The sequence below is a fragment of the Fusarium graminearum genome, chromosome 4 (assembly GCF_000240135.3).
Source record: "Fusarium graminearum PH-1 chromosome 4, whole genome shotgun sequence".
NCBI lineage: Eukaryota > Fungi > Ascomycota > Sordariomycetes > Hypocreales > Nectriaceae > Fusarium > Fusarium graminearum.
This window is the reverse complement of record NC_026477.1, coordinates 3,774,918-3,796,817: the sequence shown is the minus strand read 5'-3', so window position 1 is coordinate 3,796,817 and position 21,900 is coordinate 3,774,918. Positions and strand designations below refer to the sequence as shown.

Below are 21,900 nucleotides of genomic sequence, written 5' to 3'. Positions count from 1 at the left end.
ATCATGATAAAACGCCCCAGTAAAGTCACCAGTCCCTTTACGGCCCTTTCCGTTCAATCCTCGCCTTCTGAGTCATCAGTAATGACATTCTCGTTACCAGATAATTCCTCTTGAGTTTCAGTTTCTTCCTCAGCAGCCATGATAACTGCTAATCCATTTCGGCCTTCGATTGGCTCTTCAGTATTCACAACATGATAGATACCTGGAATCGAAGAATAGAAACAAAGATGCTTGTGAGGACCTGTAGGGCATGCGGTGAACTTTGACTCTCGCGAAGAAAGGAATGGCTGGCCTTCTCCCCAGTATCTTAAAGCGTTGCTTCGAGTGGTCCAAGTACAAGGCCGATTCATCACAGCACAATACTTACAGACCCATCTATCAGTGAACCGAGGATCTCTTTCGCATGAGTACGGAGGGTTATTCCTGCTGAACATATAACGACAGAAGTCACATTGGACTTCTAGCCGGGCATCATGGCCTGTGGAACACCAGAAATCAGATTCTGGATCGGGCGGATTTCCAACTTTTGTCTCCATCCCGCGTACTGCAGCCTTAACAAGGCAGGCGTTATAATCGAATGATGCAATCTTGGGGGCAGGTTTGCTTCGTCGTGGTCGGAGTCGCCATGTGACTGTTTGAGTAAGGTGATCAACAACAAGCTCTTTAACATCAAGAGCTCTGAAGGTAAGACTTTGTGCAAACCCGTTAAGGGGCCCAGTATAGTCGATACCTTCCAAAAGTTGTATAATATTCATGCAGTGCCGCCAACGACGAAGAGGTTTCATGATGTCTGGGTTATCGATTTCGAGCGTGAATGTAGTGCGAATGTCCTTGATTGAAACGTAGGCCTTCTGCCAATTGTTAGATGATCCATCGAACCACTCAAACGCTACAGCTAGGCTGCTTGCAACAGCAAAGTCCTCAAAGGGCCCAGCTGACGGGCATCCAAGATATGGAATCTCGTGAGGCTTTCCATCGTCCATGATCTCGAAAACAACATACATAGGACGATCTGGGCGGCAAAGGGTTAGGGGAACCGTAATGCGGATTCGTTCAATGGTTCCATCCGTGTGTATCATAAACCATTGGCAACTGTTGTGACCAGAACGATTAGTGACGACGCCTCTGGCTTGCCTGTAAGTAGTCATACCACGCTGGCCAGCCTTAGCTGGTAAGCGGTAGCAATGGAAAGGTAGGCCTGCCTTGAGATAGAAAAGGGGAGAGATTGTGTTTGTGCCCGTAACGTCGTAAAGAGGCCAATTAGTAGCCGATCGGGCTGAGGCGCTGACACTTCTCAAAAGCATGGCTTGATTATGGATGCTAATGCCGAAAGCGCGGAATCCGTTACTTAGTACCCAGTTGTTGTAAGTGTTGAACATAAGAAGCACCGTTTGCTCGGCCATGTTGAGAACCTCGACTGAAACAGCCTGGTTTCTATCCCAAACCATGATTGGAATCATCAGGCGATCCTCTGGTGCTGATCGTCGTGCAACATTATAGTGAGGTGAGTTTCTGTGAGTTACTCTGTTGTGCTGTCCGTTCCTCAACCAGGCCTGTTGGGTAGTCTGGCCGACGTAAATAGCATAATAAACAATGCTGCCATCCCGTCGTCGATACAAGCGAATGTATATGCATCTGGCACTTGAAGCTGGCCAAGTTGGAGTTACTCGAGGGAGTAGAGCGATTTGGTCGAGAGTGGCTGTGCCATTAGAGAAGAGCTGTCTTGAACGATCTGTAAACCCTTGCGTAATGAGGTTCACGTTGTTTACGAAGTTGTTGCCGAATACAGCACGACCATCTTTTTCTGAGAGACTAAGTGCTTTCAGTGCGTGTGTGTTCTGGCGCAGAGTGGTCCAGAGCGTCCGGACATAGTTGTTTAGAACGGTGTCGCCAGTCTGTTGGACGTTCTGGTTAATGTCCGGGTTGATTAGTTCTGTGCGAGCGAGCTTGTCGTGGAATGGAAGCCATTTAGCACCTGTTTTGACACGATTCATAGGAACCATAACTTTCCACGATATTAGCTCAGTTTAGCTACTAGCTTTGGAATCTGACAAACTTACCAGGAATCTGTATTTGGCCTCGATAGAAGAAAGCTCGACCCCATTCACCTTTGACGTCAACTAAAAGACCCTCTTCACCCGCCGCAATCTCGAAGATGCCATTTGTCTTGAACCGTTGGGGGATCTTGTTGCGGAAGGCCGCTTGGACAGTCGGTTTTGTGTCGTCAACTGACCAAGAGCCGGTCATAACCATGGCAGTCGTATTCGTGGGCTGAATGCCATTGCCTGCAGGCTGCATGTTGATGTTCTGATGGCTCATCTCGCCACTGGCACCTGTCAGCATGTATTGCTCTCCGAGGAAATGATGGTGTGTATGAAGTGGCGGAACTCACGGTATCGGTGTAGAGTCGACGATATCAATAGCTCTGTCTCACTCAAGGCGCCTGGAATGCTGTTAGGAATCGTCGAAATGTATGTAGAAGAAAGAATGGAAGAAGAGACAGTCAGTACTTGGCAATGAATGTGACTCAGTACGCGTGTTCATCCCATCCTGCAGGTTGGTTGCCTGCTGTTCAGCTGTGATTCATACAGGATATTGGTCACGCGTATTTACTTGGGATGAAAGATCTTACGTTTCCCTTACAACATCAAGTTTGACTTAGTGATATCAGATCCTACAGCAGCCATTAATTTTAAATGTGAAATCACAAGTACGATCATGTAATCACATCATACATATATGTATATCTTCTTCTTGTTTGTTTAGTCCTTTAACTTAGACCTTCAATCAATCCACAAGATTACCTCAATGATTATCTCAATACATATCAATGCACATCCCTTATACTTCTAGCCCTTAGATAGTATAGATTCAGTCTAGTATCTCCTAATATACTAGTAGTTTCTTATACTGAGCTTCCTATCTACCGCTTAAGGGATTATTCATTAACATATCCTCAGCCAAGGTCCTCGTCTGAATGTGCAGTTGAGTCGGGGATAACAAACGAATTAAAGAAATCAAAAGAGTCGAAAGGGTCCTCTTGAGAATCGGGGATTTGTCGATCAGAGTCGACAGGGGTTGTCAGTTCCCCTTCCATATCATCGCTCACTGACGAGGAAGCAAGACCAGGAGGATCCACGAACTCGATGTTCATAGTACGAACCATAACAAATTTAGGCTCGCGGAGAGGAGCTATTGTTTCCTCAGCGGCATTTGCAACCTGTTCTTCATGTTTCTAGCAAAGAGATTGCAAGTTAGCAAGTAGACTTAAGTTAAAACAAGAGAACATAATAGGGTGTGAAGGATTTACCAAGTGAATAGTAGTTGTAAGGTGCTCTCTTAGCCTTTCCACCAAAACCTTTTTCCCCTTGGTCCCAACGCCGTTGCATCTAGCCTCAGGGATAAGACAGAAACCTCCAGCCTTCAAGCTCTGTATAGAAATACCCCAATCTACTTTGGAGTATGGCAGGTGGGCTACAAGATGCCCGAATCGTCTTTGACGAGCTCTTTCCTCGAAGACACCAAGCTCAAACTCGGCCTCTTCTTCGATATCTACCTCTTTAAAAACGATTAGCTCAAAGTTAGCTCAAACAAATCAAAAATATCTTACAAGAATCGGGAGGGCGGGCCAAGATATTGTCTTTGTAGACAGTATTCTCAACCAGAGTCTGCTTACAGACTGGTAAAGGCGGCGGGGAAGGCGGTGGTGGTGGCGGGGAAATTTGAGGGCATTCCCAGTCCTCATCGGGAATGGCGCTAGCGACGCTGGAAGGATCAACAGAGCTGGCAGACATGATGTATCAACTGGCAGTCGCTACTGTAGATACGTCAAAAGACGAATTTCTTGGGATACATAGTAGGTATGGACAGTTAGGCGTAGCTGACTCCCAGACACAGACGGCACCTAGGAGCTCCTTCCTTCCCAAAACCAAAAACGCAGACTGGTGAGGAAGGAGCCACTCCCGTGTACATACCCCCTAGATTTAGTTGTTTCTACATTTCCAATGACCTTGTTAACACAAACGGTCGTCTGGAAATAAATCCAGAACCCTCGAGAAGACCGATCCAATGACCTCCCTCACTAATTAGGAAACATTGCTACTTGAGAATATCCTTCAGTGAACTTCTCTCCTCGCTGGCTGAAATCTAACACAACCTTTACCAACAAATACGGCGTGTACATCGACAACTCTCAGGTCATTCCATCAAACTCCACTATTGCCAAGGATATGGTCGGGAAATGTCCATTGGGACGACCGTGGAATTCGCAACACAAGTCTATCTTTATGCAATCCTATCTTGACAGTGTTATCCTCCCAGCAGGATATATCAAATGGAGCGCAGCCACGCCTCGCGTGGACAACTACACTTTCATGGCTACGTGGAACGACCACGGTCCTGGGTATAACGTCACGGCTCTGAAGGACGGTGGAATTACAAAGGTTTTGACTGATAAGGAGGCGAAGCCTTATAAATCTCCCAAGGATGTATTCCAAACGCCAGAGGGCAAGTTTGGCTATGTAAGCTGGATTGACAAGAAGGCATTGTAGGCTCATCGTTTGGAGTTGAGCCGAGGTTGACTATGACAGGCTTTTTGAGAAAGAGACAGGATTGTCGGCAGTTCAGAACTGTTGTATTAGTTTGGGCTTGGACCCTCCATTCAACCGAATATCACGTCAGATGTGTATCAGCCTCATCATTGCCAAGGACAGTTCCACCATTAAGAAATGCATATTAATCGCCTTGTTTTAGTGATTCATTCTGAAGTGACAGGGTGTGTTGCCGCGACCAAAGTCCAAGCGAAATTAGTAGCATCCATCGACAGGGGTAAGGTCTTTTTGTCGATAGAGTACCGATGATCCTTTTGCCCCTTTATTGTATCGATTTGGTTGATCTTTGACATGAATCGAAACTTAAAGTGAAAACATGTAAAGAGAAACCTTGAATGAATTCCTGGTATATCATGAACAGACCATGTGGTGAAATATCGTCAACATCAACCGTATAAAAACGACACCAACGCTCTAGTTTAATTAGCCTGTCTTGGCTCGACGGCAAGATTACACCCAAGACCACGGCTCAGGACTGACCACACCTAAAATGAAGGATTAATTACAATGACCAGTCAACTCTCACCAAACAAGCCACCTTCTCATTAGCACAAGCGTCTGGGGTAAATGAATCCCGGTAATAACGGGGCTTGCAAAACGGTTCCTCGGTTCATCAAATGTGATGTATCTTCTCCTCTTTTCCGTTTCTTCAACCTCTTTCGAGGTTCTCATTATGATCCCCAGACCAAACTTGAAGCCTTGAAGGCGTCCTCTTTGCAGTCAGTATGGGCTATTCTGGACGCGAGGACTATCATGAACCCTCATATCTGCTACCCATTGCCGTGTGCATGGGTATTTCCCTCTACAACGTCCTGGAACTGAACCTGGCTATCTTCACGACATTCAAAACCCGAAAGAGCCTCTATTTCTGGAGTTTCATGGCCGCTACCAACGGCATTGCACCGCATACCATCGGCTTCTTACTTAAAAACCTTTGCTCATCGGACAACTTTATTTTATACATCTCGCTTATCTCTGTGGGCTGGGTTCTGATGGTGACAGGCCAATCGCTCGTTTTATACTCTCGACTTCATCTCATATGCTGGAACCAATTCTGTCTCAGGCTCGTGCTGGCCATGATCATCACAAACGTCGTGGTCATGCACATTCCCATCATCATTCTCATGTATGGCGCCAACAGCAGCGACTCGAATCCTTGGGTTCATCCATATCAGATATACGAGAAGATTCAAGTCACCGTCTTTTTCTTCCAGGAACTCATCATTTCGACACTTTACATCAAAGCCTGTTCTTCCTTCTTCGGCACTGAAGGACTATTACATGGAAAAGGCGTCCAGAGAATGCGCAGGCATTTACTTATCGTCAATATCGTGATAATACTACTCGACATACCAATTTTGGTCCTCGAGTTTGCCGACTTTTACGACTTTCAGACGGCTTACAAAACGATTGTCTACAGCATCAAGCTGAAGCTTGAATTCCACCTTCTGAATCGTCTCGTTGAGGTGGCAAAGGGCAATGATGGAATCGGTTTGCAGCGCGGAAATCAAACTTTGCACGGTCTAAGGTTGGAGGCTTTCGAAAGTGACGGAGATTTATCAAGGTCCAATGACTGCGAGCATAGCAATATGAATAGGGCTGTGGATCACCAGATAAGCAAGAGAAAATACTTGGGTTCGGAGGATGAAATTTTAACGACTACAGATATATCTGTAAGCTATATCGAGAGAAGGGACGAAGATAATGAGAGCATGGATAAGGGACGGTCAATATTTCGATAAATATTATAATACAAACTGCATATGTACACATCTGAGCTCTGAAATTCGAAAGTTGACGAGTTGTCTTTGGAAACACATATCAGACGACTGTCCTCATCCAAATGCTTAGTCGCTCAAAGCATACTGTTTATGATTATTAAGGCCGTTGATGATATTTTTGACTAAGCCTTTAGATAGTTTATCCCTGATACTCTCGATTTTAGGAGTTTAGGTTTTGCTTCAGCTCTTGAAACCCTGCTGTTATTGCGCACCTATTTCTTGGCACATATTGTTTTCAATAAAAGGCTGAAGTGTATTCCGTAACCCTAAGACAAATCAGGTGGATGATGTGTACGCCATGCATGGCTGTTGGACCAACACGACAGGGTTGTTTTCAGCTCAAGTCCTACAACACACTAAGATTCGGGATTTCACTGTTGATCTAGGGTCATCTTCGCCTTCTTCGTTGGAAGTAAACATGCTAGTAAGTCTTGAAAGATGATTTACTTGGATCTATTCCATCACGATAAGAAAAGACATTAATCAAGCCTATATTGACAACAGCTGTTCTCTTAATTCTCTGTCCAGCTGAGACATCAGGTCAGGCGTTTTCCCATGACTTTCAGAATAAGACTACCAGAACGCCTTATCCTTGGCACCAATCAACCTTCTCACACAACAAGGGTCCGGGCTGTGATTTTCAACATGGCGTTTTTCAGCTGGAACTGCTAAAGGAAGAACAAACCCCGCTCGAGATGTCTTTCGTCTTTCTTCCCATAGTCACGCCTAGAGACTCTTGATTGAAGACGGAATACCATCATGAATCGAATCCTGTACTCCGGGCTTTCACTTTGCTTCTATGCTGTATGGACCAATGCCTTGGCCATATCTGAAGCTACCAAGCGGCCAGAAGCTGGGTACATCTATCAGCCTGCACCAACTCCCATGTTCGACTTTCAGGCCCTGAAGCACCTGGACCTTGGAAAACGGCAAGCATCTTCCACAGTCGAAACAACCTTGACAGTCGTCGTCAGTCCTGATTCAACTTGTGGCTTCCTATCAGGATCACCTGGAAATGCAATTACTTGTGCAAACGGAGCCCGGTGCAGCTGGGAACTGGCTCACATTACCGCCATAGTCTGCGGCACAGCTGCGTATCTCCAGTGCTATGACAGAGATTATGCTCTGAATACTGAGTCTTGTGACGACGTTTGTCAGGAGAATACTTACAATCTTCTCTGGTTAGTTGACTATGCCACTTGAGCGTGCCATACTGACGATGAACAGCACCGATAGATCGGCCCCGTACTGTGGAACGTATGCTTATCCTTCTGGCATCCGAGCCTTCAAGTGTTCATCCCGCAGTATGGCAAGATTCCAAAGCGTATCTTTCACCTACAATAACCAGGATGATCGTACTTTCTCAACAACAACATTTGCTCTCGACGCGACTACGACGTTGGGACCTATCGAAACGGACACATCACCGACTGGAAACGAAGAGCCTACAGATACGTCGAATCCCAATGGAAGTAGTGAACCCAAGCCTACAGAGACTACAGAGACTGGTAGTGGTGGATCTAAAACCAATGTTGGAGCCATAGTCGGTGGTTCCATCGGCGGCTTCCTCGTGCTCTCATTCCTAGTCCTTGGAGTATTATGGGTTCTCCGGAAGAACAGGAGAAACGAAAATCCCCCTCCTGTTCAAGAAGTTCAACCAGCTGTGGTTCCGCAGCATAACATTCCCCAGACTCCGGGGGATAGCGTGCCCCCTATGAATCAGAACTATCCGAAACCTGGAGTCGCCTCACCTACCACAACTGAGTGGCGTGGATCTACAATGACGGCACAGAGCCCAAGCAGTCCTGTTTCAACTTGGACTGGACAGTATCCTAGTTCTGCAGCGGATCAAGTTACTTATCAGGAGATGCCTGGAAGCCCTCCTTATACCCGTTGAAATTGGGCTTGAGAAATGGAAATAGTGGTCACTCTATGGTTGAAATATCAAACGAGTGGCCCTAGAGTTGTCAACACACTCATTGTGATTCAATAGCACAAAGGATATGTTATCTCACTTGGTATTGCTTTCGGATGTCTATTCCCATGATATAGCCGGGGTCTTCCACTCGTTTAAACTTGCTCTCATTCTCATGCATCTCGGCAGTCAGTGTTCATTTGTCCACCAATACCAGGAGGATGGGTATACAGCACACGGTATGAATTTGAATGTCATTGATTGATAGCCCGGCGTGCCAGGGACCCCTTGCTTTACCCCGTGGGGAAACGAGGGAACCTCGGGGTAGACCCTGATGATTGGAACTTTGCGGCCTGTAGCTGTTGGCTGTTCGGCTCGTGTAACTGCGATTGACTTTGTATGGCCCAAACCTTGATCGATACCACGAGACTTGTGGACCTGAGACAATCCGCAGGAACCGAGCACAGCCAAGGGACATTCTACCATCCATCTAGAACACAGAAGACGAGTCTTGCACCATGAGAGACGAAATAGATTGGCAACTCTGTGCTATCATAAGACCCATGATTGGTTTATTTATTTCCTGCACACCAAGTTGGGATGTCAAGTATCGTATTGCTTCCTAGCCATCTCACTGGAACATGAGATGATGCTACAGTGCACTTTGGGAGACTCCTCTCCGCTGCTTACGCGGACGCACTGCAGCGTTGCACTGCAGCTGTCCAGTTTAGGATTGGAATAACAAACCTATCAATCTATAGTGCAACACACCGACGTGGGATATCCAAGGCTTATGGTTACCGTTCCTCTGGTGGAGCTCATCGGTGAAACAGTGTTAGATCTCTGGGGATATAATTGCCATTTGAGATCAAAGCTTTCACATACGACCATACCTATCAGAGAACTCGGGATCCCGTCCGCTCTCCCATAGATAAGCTGGTAAGGGGCGGATTAGTAGTTGGGTCGGTGACGACCAGCGAATCCCCGCTGTTGTATGTTTTTTGTCACTTTTTATGTCTATCATGACCCGTATTTTTCATCCTTGGAAGATGATGTATCAATCAGTTCGAGGGCCAGAAATAGACACTGATATAAGTTGGGAATTCCAAGACAACGATGGTTAGATTGCGGGGAAGCTATTTGAACCAACCCTGTTCCTGTAAGCGAAGCTACAGAGCTAGTCTCTCTTTGTTCATCATCGTCTCATAACGTCAATGCCGAAACCTCATGAGGACTTTGGCCTCTTCGCTTCTCTTGGCCTGACCTTTCCCCGCACTTTTCGAAGCTGTCTAGTTTAGTCTGTCTGGGGTAGTGCACATCAATGGGGGAGTCCGGGTGTAGTAAACGTCGATCCTATTTGCCCGGGAACAAGACATATGGGGGTTCAATGTTTGGGGGTTTTATACTTAACGATACAGGAAATAAAGAGTCCAACAGTGGATCAGACGTGGCATAAAATATCTAAGTAATTCTGTCCTTTAGGCATGCAGTGTCGTGTTCGACAAGGGTAGCTCTGGAATAGGATAGCTCTGACAAGGGTAGCTTTGACATGTCGACGCCCGTTAAAGCTGGGGAAGCGTCGTAATCTGACATGCAACAGCAACAAAGTCTTGGCTCGAGAGTTTGGTTGGTTGAATGTCGATCCTTAGCAGTTTGGTCTGCCTCGGGACAAGGGAAGTATGGAAATTGCCTGATCAAGGTGACTGCACTACACTGTACAGTATGTATATGCACATGCAGGCAGACAGAGACCTTGTTTTTCTTTACTTATCCGGCGGGGGGAATAAGACTGAAGATCGGATATCCATTTGCGAGTCAGAATGTCTGTGCATTGTCTGTGAGCTGGTTGTGACTTGTTGAATATCAAGAATATGGCGTCCGGATATCACGGAACTCGACAACATCAATTGATTCTGTCACTCAATCAATTGGAAACTAAAACCCCTAAACTTCTTTATTTCTTGTATAAGCTTTCTCTTCATAGAGCAAGATACCAGTCATCCGGGTACCGTTAACCCGAAGGGCCAAGCGGCAAAGCAGATGATATCCTGGATATGCAGGCCAAGCAACAGCTCCTCCCAAGAGTATCACAACAACCCCCAAGAACTGATTGACAGACAATGAAACCATTATCCACAGTGCTATTATTGCAGATGACTATATGATGCATTTGCCTATTGGTGCCCGCAATCTTCATCGAGAGGGGTTCGCAGATGTTGATGATGCTCCTGCCAGCATCCGTTGGACATGCACACATACTTCGGCGTTCATTCGGCATCTAGGCTTGCGTTTGGATCGATATACCCTGTTTGTAATGATACTCAATCTCACGATGTATGTATAAATAAGCTTGGTGTCGTCCGCTTCCTCGATGGCCACTCTTAGGCAGAGTATCTCTCGACCCATTTCTTCAACGGCCGCTCTCGGGCAGAGTATCTCTCTATCGATTTCTTCAATAAACTTTCACCATGGCGTCTTCCAACTCGTACGCGAGCCACCAGGGCACGCTGCCCGAGGAGTTTGACATTATCGTATGCGGAGGTGGTTCTTGTGGCTGTGTAGTTGCTGGCAGACTTGCCAACCTCGATCACAACCTCAAGGTCCTGTTGATCGAGGCTGGTGAGAGTAATTTGAATAATCCGTGGGTAAGTAACGGAAATCCAAGTCTTCCTACACGTTGTCTAACCAATAAAAGGTGTATCGGCCTGGAATCTTCCCTCGTAACATGAAGCTTGATTCAAAGACTGCTTCATTTTACAAGTCTCGTCCCAGCAAGCATCTCGCTGGCCGAGAAGCGACAGTTCCCTGTGCTCACATCCTCGGAGGTGGTTCTTCCATTAACTTTATGATGTACACTCGCGCCAGTGCCTCAGATTGTAGGTAAATTTATATCAACTTGGGAACAATTACTAATATGGGTCTAGACGATGACTTCCAGGCCAAGGGATGGAGTACTGCTGTAAGTCTGAATACCACTGTCAACCAAGAGCATCCCCATTAACTAAATATTCAGGAACTTCTCCCGCTTATGAAGAAGCATGAAACTTACCAGCGTCACTCTACCAACCCAGAAGTTCACGGCTTTGAGGGCCCAATCAAGGTCTCGTTTGGAAACTACACGTACCCTATCAAGGATGACTTCCTCCGAGCTACCGACTCTCAGGGCATCCCCTTCGTCGATGACCTCGAGGATCTCAGCACCGGCCATGGCGCAGAGCACTGGCTCAAGTGGATCAACAGAGACACGGGCCGTCGAAGTGACTCTGCTCATGCCTACATCCATTCGACTCGTGCCAAGCACAGCAACTTGTACCTGGCTTGCAACACAAAGGTCGACAAGATCATCATGGAGAATGGCCGTGCCGTTGGTGTCCAGACCGTTCCCACCAAGCCTCTTCACCCGAATCAGGTCCAGACAAGAACCTTCCGTGCCAGGAAGCAGATAGTTGTTAGCGGTGGTACCCTCTCATCGCCTTTGATCCTCCAGCGCTCTGGTATCGGTGACCCCCAGAAGCTTCGTGCTGCTGGTGTTGAGCCCAAGGTCGACCTTCCTGGTGTCGGTTTGAACTTCCAGGATCATTACATGACCTTCTCTGTCTACCGGGCAAAGCCCGAAACCGAGAGTTTCGACGACTTCGTTCGTGGAGACCCCGAAGTTCAAAAAGTAAGACAACTCTCAATATGACAATGAATGGCAGGAACTAACTAGAGACACAGAAAGTATTTGACGAATGGAATTTGAAGGGTACTGGACCGCTTGCCACCAACGGTATCGAGGCCGGCGTCAAGATCCGACCTACTGAGCAGGAACTCAAGGAGTTTGAGAGGTGGCCCACTCCTCATTTCACCGACGGATGGAAGTCCTACTTCAAGAACAAGCCTGACAAGCCCGTCATGCACTACTCTGTGATTGCTGGTTTCTTCGGCGACCACATGCTTATGTAAGTCCCTCTCTGATGCGTCAAGATGTATGAAGACTAACAAGAAAAAAGGCCTCCTGGAAAGTTCTTCTCCATGTTCCATTTCCTCGAGTACCCCTTCTCTCGTGGATTCACTCACATCAAGAGTGCTGATCCTTATGACACTCCCGATTTTGATACTGGTTTCGTAAGCCAACCCCATTTATAATTTGCTTCAAGTGTACTAACAAGACTAGATGAACGATGAGCGAGACATGGTTCCTATGGTCTGGGGATACATCAAGTCGCGTGAGACTGCTCGCCGCATGGACGCATACGCCGGCGAAGTCGAGAACATGGTACGTCAATCTCCTAACTCACTATTCGACCTTTTACTGACTTGCCTAGCACCCCTTCTTTGACTATGATAGTCCCGCCCGTGCTCATGATCTCGACCTCCAGACCACCAAGGCATACGCCCTCCCCGGTAACCTTACCGCTGGTATCGGCCACGGAAGCTGGTCTTCTCCTCTCCCCGAGGCAGACCGCTTGCCAGCCGCCAACATCCTCAACTCCAACAAGGCTCATATCCGAGAGGAGCTCAAGTATAGCGAGAAGGACATCAAGGCTGTTGAGGGTAAGTCACTTATGCTATCAGTCACTGCGTTGCAGTCACTAACTGTTCACAGAATGGGTCAAGCGCCACACCGAGTCTACCTGGCACTCCCTTGGAACCTGCTCCATGGCTCCCAAGGAGGGCAACAGCATCGTTAAGCACGGTGTCCTCGACGAGAGACTCAACGTCCACGGCGTCAAGGGACTCAAGGTTGCTGATCTGTCCATCTGCCCCGACAACGTGGGCTGCAACACGTACTCTACTGCTCTGCTCATTGGTGAGAAGTGTGCTATGCTTGTTGCTGAGGACCTCGGATACTCTGGCGAGGCTCTTGAGATGAAGGTCCCTACTTACCAGGCACCTGGTGAGTTTGTGGTCCGACACCGCTTGTAAGGGATGAATGAGATATTTTGCGACTTGATGTCCTGTTTGACGGCCAAGATTGGATGTAGCCGATCTAATGTCAGTTTAGCGATTAATTTATTTATGTTGATGGCAATTGATGGAGCAGATGATCGTGACTGTTCTGACATATCTTGCTGTGTGTTAAATTGGCAAGGCCTTGAACACCCCCAAGTCAGAATTCATGCCAGAACGTGGTGATACCACCCGCACGTATGGACTACCAGTTTAAATACTAGTCTAAACATTTATACAAATAAATGATACTTCAAATCATGGTCTACATGATATTATAAAACATAACATAAATAATACTATAAAGATTGTCCTCAACTTAGGATAGCAACTACCGTTGTGTCAAGTCATGTTTTAAACCAGCGGCTGTTACAAGCCTGCATCACCAGTTGCTGTTGAAGTACATACTCGTACATGTATCTTGTCTGAAGCTCTAAGAATGGGTGTAAGTTCATTGCCATTATTAAATAAAATATGCTAAATGTGTATTCTCCTCCGTTCCGACCAAGAGAATTCCCCCATTACAAATTCTTAATCTCAAACTTCTTTCTCAAATGTTCGCCATACTTGATGAACAGCCATGGTGCAGGAATCAGCGCAGCAGCAATAAATCCAAGCAGACTATTTCCCCAGCCCATACCAAGCTTGTTGTACATGGGCAGTCCAGCAAGAGGGAGAACCGCTCCGGCGATGGATCGCATGACAGCATTAGCAGCGAGGGCTGAAGCTGCATAGATGGTGAAGGTGTCGATCAGATACATTTGCAGAGACTATGTTATGTTAGCTTCAGGCTGTATGGGTAGGCCTCTGGTTTACTTACCATGAAAATGACAAGGTTTCCGACGCCGATAACACATGTTCCTAGAATAGGTGCAATCCAGTGTGTCTCGTACTCAGCAGTCCAGCCATAGATGAAGAATCCGACTGGAAGCAGAATAGCTCCGAATCTGAGGGGTGGAAGTCGATACTCAGGCTTCATTATCTCAGATAGTTCGACGATGCCCTGCTCTTTAGCTAAGGCCGCCTTCTTCTTCATGTATTTGTCGCTTGAGACGGAAAAGTAGCCCACGCCAATCAAGCTACCAACTCCCAACCCAAGGAATGTTAGACCGGCGTTGACTGTGTTGAAGTGGTAGATGCGCATGAAGAGCGGTGTAAGACTAGTGAAGAGAAGATATAGGTATGCGTAGGCGAGACCAACGTACACGCCACAGATGATACAAATGGGCGAAAAGGCAAGCATCTTGAACGGACGTAAGATACCACGCTTGAAGTAATCCGCCGGGCTCAATCCAGCATCGAGTTTCGATCGTAGACGGTCATTACCAGTTTCCTTTTGAAGTCTCTTTGTCTTTCGGGCAAGAATCACAGGCGCGTAGGTCTCTTCGGAGGCGAAGAAAAAGACAGTCGACAAGACACCAGATATGATGGCGATGATCCAAAACACCCAGCGCCAACCTAGAGCATCAGTCACGACACCGCCGACTACAGGACCGATGATGGGACCCAGAAGAGGTCCGATACTGAAGATGGCCATGGCTGCGCCGCGCTTCTCCTGGACTATCATATCGGCGATTGTACCGCCACCATTCGTAATGGGTGCTGATCCAAATGTGCCACTGAGGAAACGGAATGCTATGAAGCTGCTCAAGGTAGGAGCTTTGGCAGAAGCAATGATAAAGACTTGAGGCTATCAGCAAAGATGATCATATGAGAGGCGAGTGTATCTTACCGATGAAACCAACGTTGCAGCAGTGATACACTATTTGACGTCCATAGATTTCGGACAAAGGAGCGAAAATCATGGGGCCCGCTGCAAAGCCTAGCACATAGACTGAGACACAGAAAGATGCTAGTTCAGGGCTTCTGCTGCCGAATTCGACCATGAGCTGTGGAACACCGGGGGCAAACATTGCTGAGTGACCAGGTTAGTTCAGTGACTGAGACATGGGATGAGATTCACTTACACGAGGCCAAAGGTGTAACAAATGTCAAAGCCGATACCAAAAAACAATTGAGGACCTTTTTCCATGTCGCAAAGTTGTACGGGTTCTGTCGGTCCTTATCACCATCCCACCAGACAATGTCGCTCTCACTCTGGGTTTGCGAAGCACCCTCCTCTTCATCTCTTACATCGCCACTCTCTTTGTTTGGATCTGGAGACGCTGCTCTTTTGCTCGCATGGCTGGCTCGTCTACTCCTAGCAACACTGCTCCTTCGACGCTGCTCGTCCGCTTCGGTGGGGATGAAGCCAATGTTGCTGGGGATATCGGCATCGTGGCCCTCGGCTATGGCCTCGCGGGTCTTCTCTTCTCGTGTCGGTTCGCGTGTCAGGGGGTGGTGATGAGGATGAGACTCTTGAGTCTGGTCGTCTTCTTTACTCATTTTGAGGATGATTCAGCTGTGAAATATGCTGGAAGCACACTCTGGTTGAAGCTGTGGAAATTCCGCTTTGGGTAACTCCGCGTATCCGAACGCGCAGTGTCAACTTCCCCGGGTTTTCGCGAATATTCGTAAAATAGAGGTAATTCAGTGGTCCCTCTCCACTCGAGATGATCAGGGTCTAAGGTGTGTCCAAAGTCGGCGGGATGAGAAGGCTGTTGTGTAGTCGGACGATCTCAGGACAGGACAATAGTAGTTAAACTGAACTTCGACTCGTAAGGACAAGTTGAGTCTCAGCAAGGATACCGTTTCTATTTGCGATTGATCAAATAATCGTAGTCAAAATGTCCAGTGTGGGTAGAGAAGTGGAAACCGAGTAATATGAAAGGAGAAAAATGATCGCGAGAGAAGACGACCAAAACCTCTGGGTGTGTTATCCATTGCTGCTAAGCTATAGCCTGAACTGATTCAATGCAACCAGGGTTCAATTCGCCCACACGAGTAAATTTGTTGCTATCTGAATCAGTTGGTTTATGATCCCCTCTTCCGATGCAACGAACCTCGGTCGATGCACTTCATCCCCTCGCTTTGGGCTATACACCCGCTGTACTATCCGTCTGCACTAAACCCAAGAGGACCTTGCTTTTCGCAAAGGGTCTTTTCGCATGGGGCTTGTTTAATTTCATTGGACAGGGGCACCCGACTATGCAGAGGACCTTTGTCTCGGCCGAGTTCATGATGTCTCGACCGGGATATTTCCTGGTTATATCCGTCGCGTTGGGGGACATGCGGAGATGCTCGATGATCTTGTGAAGGGGCATTTCCCCCGCGGTTCTCTTGTAGACTTTGAATCTGAGATTGCACAGAAATTGCCTTCCAGAGGATTCAGCTATGGCGACATAAGATATGGGTTACTCAGTCATCTTCTTATTCCTAGTTGACATCCGGAGGCAACTATCTTCACATGCCGACGACAAATAACATACATTCTACTCCAAAACTGCTGTCGTTGTGTGACTGGCAAATTGATGATGCTCCCCAGCCTGGAGTTAATGACAACTGTCTCAAGACATATAACCATAGCGTACTAAAGATGAGAATAGAATATATAAACAAGGAACGGCAGATATCTTACTGATCGGTGCACAAAGAAATATGTATGGCAGCTCGTTGGGCTATCCATAGAATGCAATATCAGCGGCTCGACCTGACCTGTTGGAACGTTGCGATGTAATAAATCCCACCAACATCATAGGTAGCACATGATAAACAGGTCCTTCAGCATATTCTCAGCTTTCACACTACATAGACCTATCTGTACGTTTGCCTATCTTTGCACTAAATAAGTGTTGGCGCGGCATCTTGCCTTGTTATTTAAGTAACATACAGCACACACAAACAGTTGATCAAAGAAAGCATAAATAAGTCGGTTTCATCATAACATCCCTCATAGCAAGAGGCCATGCCCACTTCACGAGACTCCTATACTAAAACAACATCCTTGTCTAGTATTTGGGGCCCAGTTAAAAGCCGACAGATGAGTCTCAAAACAGTAAATCACATAAGAATCTGCTGAAGCAGTATCAGACCATGTCTGGCATAGACCTCAAAACGCCAACCATCTTATCACGTCTCATCGTTGAGGCCAGGGTAGTGATACGACTCTGTATTTAGAGATCGAAACCCTGCTTAAGGGTCCTTTGTAGCTCGGTTTTCTAATCCTTGTCTACATGTTACATGGTCTAGAAGGCAGGTCTTGGACCAAGATCACACCTGTCATTCCAACAACATAGCACCAGAATTCAGCTTACAGCTTGCCCTCATAAAGGCTATCAGATAATAGTGACATTGCCAAATATTCACACATATTTCAAGCACGGTTTGCATCACTAATGTCCAAAATGGTGTAAAGGGTCTTGCCCTGTTTATTCTTACGTGACTTATTCGTAATCCAGTACCCTGACCTTGGAAACAATCATTGACCTGTCTATCATTAATTTGCGCATTAAACAATTCCCCATCACTCCTGATTCATCCTAAGAGACTTTTTTCTTTACTGAAGCTGGCCAATGCCGAGGTGCTCGGGGTCGGCCTTGACAATTCGGAGGGTGTTAGTGTTACCCATGCCGCCCTTCCAGCCCTGGACAACGACGACAGTGTCGCCGGGGGTCAGGACGTTAAGCTCAAGAGCGTTGTTGACAGCCCACTTGATTCGGCGGTCAACATCCTCCTGCCAGTTGACCTGAGCAAAGTCGGGCTTCTGCTCGGGGAATAGGAAGGGGTAGACGCCACGGTACAAGTGAGCGAATCGAGATGTTGTGGGGCTTCGGGTGACCATGAAGATAGGGCAGACGGGGCGGTACTTGGAAAGCATGCGGGCAGACTCGCCAGAGGTGGAGAGAACAATGATACCACCGGCACCAAGATCGAGAGAGGCACGGACAGCGGCCATGGCGCAGGACTCGACAGTGCTGACGGGGCGCTTGACGAGAGTGCACATCTCCTCGAAGTGAGAGACATAGGGGATGGTGTTCTCAGCCTTGAGACAGGCCTCGTGCATCTCCTTGACGGCCTCGGAGGGGTAGCTACCCTTGGCCGTCTCACCGGAAAGCATGACACAGTCAGCACCGTCAGTAATGGCGTTACCGACATCGCTGATTTCGGCACGGGTGGGGCGGGGGTTCTTGATCATGGACTCGAGCATCTGAGTGGCGCAGATGACAGGCTTGCCGGCAAGGTTGCACATGGCAATGAGCTTCTTCTGGGCAGCGAAAACCTCAGCAGCGGGGATCTCAATACCGAGATCACCACGGGCCACCATGACACCGTCTGTGGCCTCGAGAATCTCGCGGAAGTTGTTGAGACCTTGTCGGTTCTCGATCTTGGCGATGATCTGGATGCGCTTGCCCTGCTCGCCGAGGACGTCACGGATGTCGTAGATATCCTGAGCGCGGCGGATAAATGAAGCAAAGACCATGTCGACGTTGTTCTCAACACCGAACTTCAGATCGGCCTTGTCCTTCTCGGAAAGGGCAGGCAGATCGACATCAGTGTTGGGCAGGTTGACACCCTTCTTGGAGCAGATAGCACCGTTGTTGCGGGCCTTGACAAGGATAGTCTTCTCGTCAACGATCTTGAGAACATCGAAAGCAAGGACACCATCGTCGACGTAGATGATACGGCCGGGCTCAATGACATTGGTAATGTTCTTGTAGTCGACGTACCTGAAAGAGTTAGCAGGGAAGAGATACGACATTACTGGGCCACTAACATGTTCTTGTCGTCAGAAGCGGTAGCATAAGCATCGTCGGTGGTGATGTTCATCTCGTGTCCGACGCTGATGGGAATGTCCTCATCGCCGGGAGTGTTACCAGTTCGGATCTCGGGACCCTTGGTGTCGAGGGCAATGGCGACGTTGCGGCCAGCGTGGGTGGCCTCGGACTCACGAGCATGGTCAATGACGGACTTGTGGTACTCGTATGATCCGTGAGAAAAGTTCATGCGAACAACATTAAGACCGGAATCTCGGAGCTTGTTGATGGCCTCGACAGAGTTGGTCTTGGGGCCAATGGTGCAGATGATGGAAGAGCGGCGGTAGTTGCGCTCAGGTCGGAAAGCGGTGTCGAGGGAAGCAAGCCATGAGATCTTGCCACCGAATTCGAGGTGGTCCTGAGCGGTAGTAGCCATGACGCTTTTGTTTTGGTTTTCTGACTTCTGAGGCATTGTGAATGTGGTTAGCAAGTTGTTTGTGAGAGAAGAGCTTGGCGGGGTAGCTCTGGCTGCGAAAGGAATGAAGATGATGAGACAACAGGTGTGGTGCAGATTGGACAACCAGCACACATATATATCTCAATTGATCGAACGATTGTAGATCCCACTACTGATAACAGGGATGGATATCAGGCTGTTCTGCGGACACTTGTTATGCAGGCCAACGGAGACTCTTTCGTGAGGTATAGAAAAGGCATGGGGGGCTAACGTGGGATCTGACGTTAAGTGACGTGGTGTGAAAGGCGATAGGGATGGGGCGTGGTAATTTGGTGGGCAGAGCATTCGGCGCGACGCAAAACGGCTGGTTTGGCTAGTGAGAAGGACACAGGATGACCCATGAGCTCAATAGATGGGCCGAGTTAAGAATCGTCAGACTTGTCGCTAATCGGGCCAGAAGAACCGAGAACAAATCCGGCGGTTCGTAATTTCTGGGTCGAAAACAAACGACATTCTGAAGCAGGTCCGGAAACAAGACCAGAAATGCATCTGCCAAAACCGGAATTGCCACATATTTCCCTATCTCCATTGCCAGAGAAGCGCAGAAGAGCGGGATCTCAGGGCCCAAGCCACACCAACCGTCTCCATCTAGGTGCAGCACAGAAGCAACGGTAGCATGTCGACTTACAAAGGGGATATGGATATCTTTGTACGAGTGTTGCACCGTACGATAATAATCCAAAGGGATGATATGATCAGAAGAGGCAGAGGAACGTGCGCTCTTCCTGGTAGTATTATACGTTCGACGAAGGAGGGGGGGCTCGCAAAGGTCGAGGCGTAGAGGGGTGAGTGGAGGTAAAGCTGTTTTGACGTCGAAGGTCAAGAAAGGTTGAGAGATGAGGAAGAGAGAGAGAGAAAGGAAGAGGAGAGGAGAAGGAAGTAGAGTTGGTGTGGTGATGATAATAAAGACAAAAAATATTACAGCAAACCTACGGCCAAGACAAGGCAAGGCTAAATTCCTCCCTCTACCTACCTCCTACCGCTTTCATTCAAGCCCAGGGTACTTTACTCATTCCTCCCCAATCAACAAACATGTGTACCTCCCCCAAGAAATTTGCAGCCATCATGACTGGAGGGGTAGGGAGCCAAGCCAGGAGTAGCGCTACGGAGTACTTGCCTCACATGTACTTAGCATGGATTACACAGTCTGAGCTTTGTTTTTGCCCGTGGTTGAGATCCATAGGAGGAGCTCTTTTTTTTACTTTTTTCTTTTTTTTCTTCTCTCGTTCTGGCGATCTGGTTCAGAATTATGGGGAGCTCTGCCACCCCGCTTCCCGTGCAAGATCAAAGTCAGATACATGTAACAAACCCTAGAATTGTCCAAATTTAGAAACAAAAAGTCTATAATTATTAAAGGTTATAGCTTTGTTATCACGTTTCAAACAAATCTCCAAATAGAAACTTGTTTACTATTATTATCATGGCTTCCCGACTTCCGTCTGTTACAGTCCAAGCTGTTGTGTCGCCCCCTCCTCTATACCTACGTCGCAGCTCTCCCCCACCAAAACCTCGACCCCGCTATCGTTAGGTGGCTTTTATGTACAGACAGGGATCAAGTAATTGTTGTAGCGGCCGGGCCTTTCGGGGCAAAGCACTCCGCCCACTACTGCAGCTCCTCTATTGTTTGGCGAACTGCAATGGAAAACATCTGCCAAACGGACTTGTAAATTTAGCCAGTAGATTATTTCAAGGGTGGGTTATCATACAAAATCCATCAATGCTAAATGGCTGCGTATCTCTTCCCAGTCATGATCAACACTCTTTCGCCTCTAGACGCGCAACAACGCCATGACAATCCCCCGCTCAGATGCTGACTGTCCCTTTAACAAATCGTTGAGTCACCCTGTGCAGGGCATTTGGCTGGTGCCAACAGCCCGAGTTGGAGACATGAAGCGCCCTCTCCAACGAATGAAATCTTTACTCGTTCCTTTTTTGACCATTGGGCCTGACCTTGTTTCGTAACGCCCTCAACAACGGTTGTGAAACTTTGCTTGGCTTCGAATCCAATCAGTCAGTTGCTTGACAGGGCATGCTGTTACGATTGGGTCGAGGTTTATGTTACTATTGTATATAAGTAACGAGTTGAGCAGCCTCATGGCTTGATACGCCTCAAGGGTCAGCTCCCTTCCTGTATAGGCAGGCGATGAATTATTTTTGGTGTGACTGTCATGACAAGTATTTCGTTTGTTCGAGAGGTCATGTCCATGACGAGAGGGAATTAACGCGATTCTTATCTATCAATCTAACCTATCAAAATAAACCTCAACGTTCTCCTGTCTTGGCTTTCGTTGGTTCAGCCTAAGTTCAGAGGTTAGCTCCAACCATCAACCTACAGATGAGCTATCATGGGCGCGGAGATCACCATTGGGTTCAGCTATTCGAAGATAGACCCCCATCTCCTGACTAATGTATTTCAGGTCTCACAACTCGACACGGCCTGTGGCTGACCGACATGTCTTTTCAACAGAAAAATAGGCCTACCCAAACCCACCTTGAAGCGGCCCCTCCCCTC

At 47.6% G+C, this 21,900-nt stretch overlaps 8 protein-coding genes and 1 non-coding gene across 9 annotated transcripts; 5 read left to right on the top strand and 4 right to left on the bottom strand.

Moving 5' to 3' along the window:
* Positions 1-53: 53 nt before the first annotated feature.
* Positions 54-2,298, bottom strand: FGSG_07534 (uncharacterized protein; the record flags this gene model as incomplete). The annotated part of the gene is made up of 3 exons (XM_011329009.1): positions 54-202; positions 368-2,005; positions 2,061-2,298. 3 exons carry the CDS (start codon positions 2,296-2,298, stop codon positions 54-56), a joined length of 2,025 nt encoding a protein of 674 aa, XP_011327311.1.
* A 658-nt stretch (positions 2,299-2,956) lies between these two features.
* Positions 2,957-3,794, bottom strand: FGSG_13159 (uncharacterized protein; the record flags this gene model as incomplete). The annotated part of the gene is made up of 3 exons (XM_011329008.1): positions 2,957-3,235; positions 3,311-3,585; positions 3,611-3,794. The coding sequence occupies 3 exons, from the start codon at positions 3,792-3,794 to the stop codon at positions 2,957-2,959; spliced, it is 738 nt and encodes a 245-aa protein (XP_011327310.1).
* A 1-nt stretch (position 3,795) lies between these two features.
* Positions 3,796-4,550, top strand: FGSG_07533 (uncharacterized protein; the record flags this gene model as incomplete). Its single annotated transcript, XM_011329007.1, has 2 exons — positions 3,796-3,856; positions 4,120-4,550. The coding sequence occupies 2 exons, from the start codon at positions 3,796-3,798 to the stop codon at positions 4,548-4,550; spliced, it is 492 nt and encodes a 163-aa protein (XP_011327309.1).
* Positions 4,551-5,335: 785 nt separating this feature from the next.
* Positions 5,336-6,582, top strand: FGSG_07532 (uncharacterized protein; the record flags this gene model as incomplete). Its single annotated transcript, XM_011329006.1, has 2 exons — positions 5,336-6,283; positions 6,556-6,582. The coding sequence occupies 2 exons, from the start codon at positions 5,336-5,338 to the stop codon at positions 6,580-6,582; spliced, it is 975 nt and encodes a 324-aa protein (XP_011327308.1).
* A 568-nt stretch (positions 6,583-7,150) lies between these two features.
* Positions 7,151-8,288, top strand: FGSG_07531 (uncharacterized protein; the record flags this gene model as incomplete). The annotated part of the gene is made up of 2 exons (XM_011329005.1): positions 7,151-7,572; positions 7,619-8,288. The coding sequence occupies 2 exons, from the start codon at positions 7,151-7,153 to the stop codon at positions 8,286-8,288; spliced, it is 1,092 nt and encodes a 363-aa protein (XP_011327307.1).
* Positions 8,289-9,189: 901 nt separating this feature from the next.
* FGSG_20041 lies at positions 9,190-9,305 on the top strand. Its single transcript, XR_893042.1, has one exon. It is a non-coding gene; the product is annotated as a 5S ribosomal RNA (ribosomal RNA).
* A 1,469-nt stretch (positions 9,306-10,774) lies between these two features.
* Positions 10,775-13,675, top strand: FGSG_07530 (alcohol oxidase; the record flags this gene model as incomplete). Its single annotated transcript, XM_011329004.1, has 11 exons — positions 10,775-10,951; positions 11,002-11,182; positions 11,231-11,265; positions 11,320-11,970; positions 12,024-12,247; positions 12,299-12,413; positions 12,463-12,564; positions 12,614-12,842; positions 12,895-13,075; positions 13,179-13,185; positions 13,562-13,675. 11 exons carry the CDS (start codon positions 10,775-10,777, stop codon positions 13,673-13,675), a joined length of 2,016 nt encoding a protein of 671 aa, XP_011327306.1.
* An 84-nt stretch (positions 13,676-13,759) lies between these two features.
* On the bottom strand, positions 13,760-15,623 carry FGSG_07529 (uncharacterized protein; the record flags this gene model as incomplete). The annotated part of the gene is made up of 4 exons (XM_011329003.1): positions 13,760-14,008; positions 14,059-14,921; positions 14,971-15,153; positions 15,206-15,623. 4 exons carry the CDS (start codon positions 15,621-15,623, stop codon positions 13,760-13,762), a joined length of 1,713 nt encoding a protein of 570 aa, XP_011327305.1.
* Positions 15,624-17,587: 1,964 nt separating this feature from the next.
* Positions 17,588-19,343, bottom strand: FGSG_07528 (pyruvate kinase; the record flags this gene model as incomplete). Its single annotated transcript, XM_011329002.1, has 2 exons — positions 17,588-18,828; positions 18,888-19,343. The coding sequence occupies 2 exons, from the start codon at positions 19,341-19,343 to the stop codon at positions 17,674-17,676; spliced, it is 1,611 nt and encodes a 536-aa protein (XP_011327304.1). The 3' UTR covers positions 17,588-17,673.
* Between the last annotated feature and the right edge of the window lie 2,557 nt (positions 19,344-21,900).